Below are 6,000 nucleotides of genomic sequence, written 5' to 3'. Positions count from 1 at the left end.
ATTCCATAAACACATACCACATACACTGCATATATCATTTGAGGAAAATATGCTTATAAAATAGTTTACCCTTTCCCAATAAAAAGAAAAAATGTCCCCGGATTTCATTTTAAAAACCTGGACACCTTACTTAAAAAAAAAAACGATGAATCTGAGCCTGAACAACAGTATAGTTATGGGTTGGAGATTCCAGCTTTAACAAAGACATGAATAAAGTAAAGCTTTTATTGTCTAAGTGATGGTGTGCTTTGGTTGCACGATATTGCAAATTATAAAACAGAAAAGGGTAAGCTTTGTAAAGATCATCATAGTGAAAGAAAAGGATTATGTACACATATGTTTAAATTGTTACACCTCATGCTGTTAACACTTATGAATGAAAAAGTAACTAAGCAACATCATATACACAAAACAAGCAGGACAAAGGTGATTACATTGTATACTGTAGTGGGAAATGCTTTGCACTACAACATGACAGACAAGACTAACAAGAATTCCCTAATGAGGAGAAGACAGAAAGGTGGCAAAGAGAACTGTGTGAAAACGTCTACTGTGGTGAAGGGCAGAAGACATGGAGATGACTGGAGGCAATGGTGACTTGGACTGTGATGGTCATAGGAACTCAATGCCATCACAAAGGAGCATGAAACAAGCTTATTCACTTTCTGGTGAGTGCTGAGCATTTATCAAACTATATTTATGCCAGAGATGCTTCATTCACTGTTATGCAGTGAGAATGTTTAAATGTGTTCTGCATAAGTCACGTAATCACAAAAATGCAGAATGGATGATGATGATGATCTATGTAGAAAGGGAGATCCCTTCATAAGAGACTGACTTTTTCATTTATTTACTAAAAGCAAATAATGGGAATGCCACACGTTTATTAGTACAGTAAAGTGTTCTTTAAAAACAATCCAGGCAAGTAGTTAAAGTTACCTGTCATGAAACTAGTAAATCTGAATCAGTGTTGCCAACCTCCCAGCTTTAAATGTACTGACACGACACCCCAAATTTACTGGCACAGCCAAATTTTTACTGACATTTCCAAGAGTTAAAAATTTACAGTTGTAAGTGAAAATTTCAGTATTTAGGCTACAAACAAGTACAATATGCAATTAGCAATGTGATTTAAGGTAGATAATAAGGCAAAAAACATATTTCTTATTTTATTTTTAATATAGTAAGTGAGTAGCTCAGGGACAGGACTCAGTTGGGCAATAAATTGGAATGGGCAGGCACACACATGAATTTGACTCTCACAATGATACCGACAGCAGTGGGTAGGTGAGATAGAATCATCATCTGTGCTGCTACACACTGCAGCACAGATGATGATTCCATCTCACCTACACGACACGTCCCCTCCTGAGTCACAGTGACAATCTCACTCCTTGCCAGGTGGTCCCTTCAGTCCACTTCAGTTCATACAGCACGGACAGTCCTGCTCCTGGCTTAAAAAAGATGTGTTCTGGCGCTATAATATACAAGTGATCAAATGTCAACCAAATATTGTGCCTATAACCAAATCAAGTGTATAGATACCAATACATAAATCAACAATTCATAAATAAACAATTCATATATCATAAAGTTCTGGAGTGTTCATTCAATTTGCTTATGCTTGGTGCTTCGATGAGGCTTCAGTGGAGCTTCGCAGAGGCTTTGGTGGAGCTTTGATGAGGCTTTGGTGGAGCTTCGATGAGGCTTTGGTGGAGCTTCGATGGGGCTCTGGTGGGGCTTTGGTGAGGCTTCGATGAGGCTTCGGTGGGTCTTCGACGAGGCTTCGGTGGGGCTTCAAGCGAGCTTTGCCATAGACTTCTATGGAGGCTTTGAAGACTCTTTGAAGCACCATTAAAGCTACATGGGGGTATCATTTTTGAAGCGAAGCTGAAGTAAAGCAAAGCAACAGCAGGTGTAAACAGCTATAAGCTAACCATTTTATTTGGCAACAGGGACAGGGGCTTTGACTAGCATACAGAGAGCTTTAACAAAGCCTATCTGAAGCCTTGTTTTGAAGCAAGTGTAAACTAGCCATTATTGTGTGTTGAAGCCGAAGCAAGTGTAAATGAGCCCTTACTGTCCATTCAAATTAGTCCACACATACACTATATGGTCAAAAGTATTGGGACACCCACCTTTGCAGCTATAACAGCTTCAACTCTTCTGGGAAGGCTGTCCACAAGGTTTAGGAGTGTGTCTATGAAAATGTTTGACCATTCTTCCAGGAGTGCATTTGTGAGGTTGGGCACTGATGTTGGACAAGAAGGCCTGGCTCGCAGTCCCCTCTCTAATTCATCCCAAAGGCATTCTATCGGGTTGAGGTCAGGACTCTGTGCAGGCCAGTCAAGTTCCTTCACCCCAAACTTGCTCATCCATGTCTTTATGGACCTTGATTTGTTCACTGGTCCAAATCACTTGGTGGAGGGGGGGTTATGATGTGGGGTTGTTTTTCAGGGGTTGGGCTTGGCCCCTTAGTTCCAGTGAAGGGAATTCCTAAGTTGTCAGCATACCAAGACATTTTGGATAATTTTATGCTCCCAACTTTGTGGGAACAGTTTGGGGATGGCCCCTTCCTATTCCAACATGACTGTGCTCCAGTGCACAAAGCAAGGTCCATAAAGACATGAATAAGTGATTTTGGGGTGGAGGAAATTGACTTCAACAGGACAAAACACATTTGGGATAAATTAGAGAGGAGACTGTGAGCCAGGCTTTTTCCTCCAACATAAGTGCCTGACCTCACAAATGTGCTTCTGGAAGAAATGTCAAACATTCCCATAGACACACTCCTAAACCTTGTGGACATCCTTCCCAGAAGAGTTGAAGCTGTTATAGCTGCAAAGGGTGGGCCAACTCAATATTGAACCCTATGGATGAAGACTGGGATGCCATTAAAGTTCATGTGCGTGTAAAGGCAGGCGTCCCAATACTTTTGATAATATAGTGAAGTGGTGGACCAGCTAAAGTGTTTGGGCTACATTCAGGTGGCTGAATATGTTTAGCTAAACTGCCTCTGAATACAGCAACACGTGATATGGCCACATACAAACTGGCCTATTACCTGCTGCCAGTTTGTGTGCGATCAAAACAAAAAAGGGGTCACTGCCCCCACCTATGCGATCAAAACCCTGCAGAAATGCCAACCCTGAACATACACTGATTGGGGTTGATTTACTAAAACTGGAACACTCAGAATCTGGTGCAGCTATCCATGGTACCCAATCAGCTTCTAACTTCAGCTTGTTCAATTAAGATTTGACAATGAAACCTGGAAGCTGATTGTTCGGTTTCTAAGCAGAGCTGCACCAGATTTTGCACTCTCCAGTTTTAGTTAGTCCCCCTTATTGTGTCCAGGGTTGGTATTCGCATATAACTGCTCATACGCTGATTACATGCGAATAGCAGCAAGGTCTGCCATTAACAGCTGCTGTTGGTCACACACAGTGCTTGCAAGCAGCGTTTACAACCACCAGTTAGATTTGACTAATTTTTTTCTGCAGCCATCCCTGGCTGTACATATTTAGTTGGCTGAGTATAGCCTATAACAAAGCATGTAATATTATGTCTCCCATTACTGCCAGAACTTTCCAGGACTTTGTTTTTCTTCTATATTAGAAAATTTGGTAACACTGCGCATGCCTAGGGATGATTAAAATTATTTTTTATTTCCCCTATCTTTGTGAAAGATAACATTATGTGCAGTGCTCAAAAACTCATGATGATAAAAATTCATATACAAACTAATATATACTGTGAAATGACCACAAAAAAAACTGTGAAAAGTGATGTGAAATTCACACCCAAACTAAAGTCCATGTGCCATCATGTAGAGTTTTTTAAACAATAAATATAACAGTCCTTTGGATAAACAGTGAAAACAGATTATGTAGCCAGAAGTGGAATTCCACATGACATCAGTGTTGAAGTGAAGACACAGACAATAGAACCACCACTGGTTAGTGAGGAGGCTTACCGGAGTAAGAGGACTCAAATGGGCATATGCTCAGTGAGTCAACAAGGCATATGGCGTAAACACCAAAGTATGGAACCTCCACGTCTGGCTCCAGATCAAGATGGAATATAGTCCAATTGGTCAAGAGATGTCACAGAGAAGCAGTCCTCAGAAGCAGCCAACTTGTTAGACCAAATCCTCTGGCTTCCTGCACTGTGATTCTAATACAGCTGGCTGAAGATCCCTTGCCAAGCTACCTATACCTATCCCCCAAACTTTGGCAAAAATATGGAGATTTCAGTAAAGTATAAACATTTTGAAGAGTCAATAGTGAAGGCAAAAAAAAAAAAAACACAAACACAAAAAGAAACAAACTAATCCACTCTAAATATACCTACATCCTAATCCAAAACCATCCATTCTACAGAAACGGGGAAATAAAGCGGTGTGTGTAAAAACTTTAAATTATTTCTGGGGAAAAAAAATATTCTCACACTGTATTCTCTGCAAATCAAATGTTATTCACTGAAAAATAAACTAAGGGAATTGGAAAAATACCACATTATGGCTACTAGATAGCGCTGAGTATGATAGGAAACAAATATGCTCCTCAGCTCCATCTAGTAGCCATTATTGGTATTTTTCCCATTCACACAGCTTTTTCAATGAATATCATTTGATCTTCAGAGAATATAGCTGGAGAACATTTGATTTTGCCCCATTGGTATAGAATATGTTTTACATGCAGTTTCTTGTACAAAGGGTTTTATTGAAAATACAGATCAACAGGATAATACAAAAACAGTGGTGGACACATAATGTATGCAAGGTTGCATAAACTTCAGCTGTCAAAAATATTAGTCCGAGACACAAAGATTTGCACAAGCTCTTGAGAATTCATGGGCGATCATATGTGGTCAGAAAATCCTGATAGTGTGATAGCACGCTAGATTTCGTTTACGTGTAAGTGATTTTGCAGAGCCATGTGTAGCACATGTATCGAGAGAAGAATGTAAAACATAGCATTTTCGAAAAAAAAAGAAAAAAAAACTAAAGAGAATACATAAAGAAAGGCAAAATATACCTGTAATCAATAAAAGCGTTTTCTCACCATGTGTCCAATCCCAACAGGACCTAGCCTGTGGGCCAGAATGACATAGAAAAGAGAAGATAGGAAGAAGGTGTGAGAATGAGGAAGGCCGGAAGAAGAATGGGATAGGTGTGTAGGATAGAAGAAAAGGGGAAGAAACTGAAAAAAGAAAGAGGAATGAAAGGAAAGGGGAGTCCACGGGGTAGGGGAAGTGGAGGCAAACTAGAGAGAGAGTAGTGCTAGGTCGAATCAGGAAGGGTGGGTATGTGCCACCTAGGGTTGCCATGTCCGGAGGAATTTGTCATGTGTATCTGATAACACGGCTGTTAGTTTCTCGTTAACCATGATATCATTTACGCGTTTTTTAACTGCTTCGAAACTGAGAGCCGGAGTTTTCTGAACTTTGGCTACTGTATGGTCAATTTAGTTGTAGTAAAAATATGCGACGCCAATTGGCATTCTGGTCGTAGTAATTCTGTGATCGGTTTCCCCAGGATGGCCTCAAAAGGGTCCCTCTTTATGTTGGTGTTGAAGAGGTTGCGAAGGGGTGCTTAAACTCTGACCCACAATCTGCATACCCTGGGGCACTTCCACCAGATGTGCGCCCTTGTGCCCTCCTAGGAACACCCACGGAAACATAAAGGGGAATATGATGGAATAAAACTCGCCAATCTGACCGGGGTGTAATACCATCTTTAGAGCACTTTATAAGTGTTTTCCAAGAAGAGAACGTTCTTGGAGCACTTGGACAGTGCATTAGTCATGATCTGCCAATCCTCTAGGTCTAGTCGCTTCCCCAGTTCCGCCTCCCACTGAAGGGGGTATGGTCTCAAGGGTGGTTTACGTTTTACATGCAGTTTCAATGGTCCTACAGCTATGCAATTTTCAAATACACCCCAAAATGTTGTTTTTTTTGTTTAAGCAAGTTCCACCAAAGCAGCTTGATGTGCAAAGC

At 40.7% G+C, this 6,000-nt stretch overlaps 1 protein-coding gene across 2 annotated transcripts in view; it reads left to right on the top strand.

Annotated features, from left to right (window-relative positions):
- Window positions 1-396: 396 nt before the first annotated feature.
- LOC141139707 (uncharacterized) overlaps window positions 397-6,000 on the top strand; it is a 352,695-nt gene continuing 347,091 nt past the window's right edge. For both annotated transcript variants that reach the window (XM_073626089.1, XM_073626088.1), the window contains exon 1: window positions 397-668. In XM_073626089.1, coding sequence (XP_073482190.1) covers window positions 572-668 — 97 coding nt within the window. In that variant the 5' untranslated portion in view covers window positions 397-571. The remainder of the gene's footprint in view (window positions 669-6,000) is intronic.

The sequence above is a fragment of the Aquarana catesbeiana genome, linkage group LG04 (assembly GCF_042186555.1).
Source record: "Aquarana catesbeiana isolate 2022-GZ linkage group LG04, ASM4218655v1, whole genome shotgun sequence".
Taxonomy (NCBI): Eukaryota; Metazoa; Chordata; class Amphibia; order Anura; family Ranidae; genus Aquarana; species Aquarana catesbeiana.
Note: the sequence above shows the minus strand (reverse complement) of the source record. Positions and strands in the feature narration are given on the sequence as shown.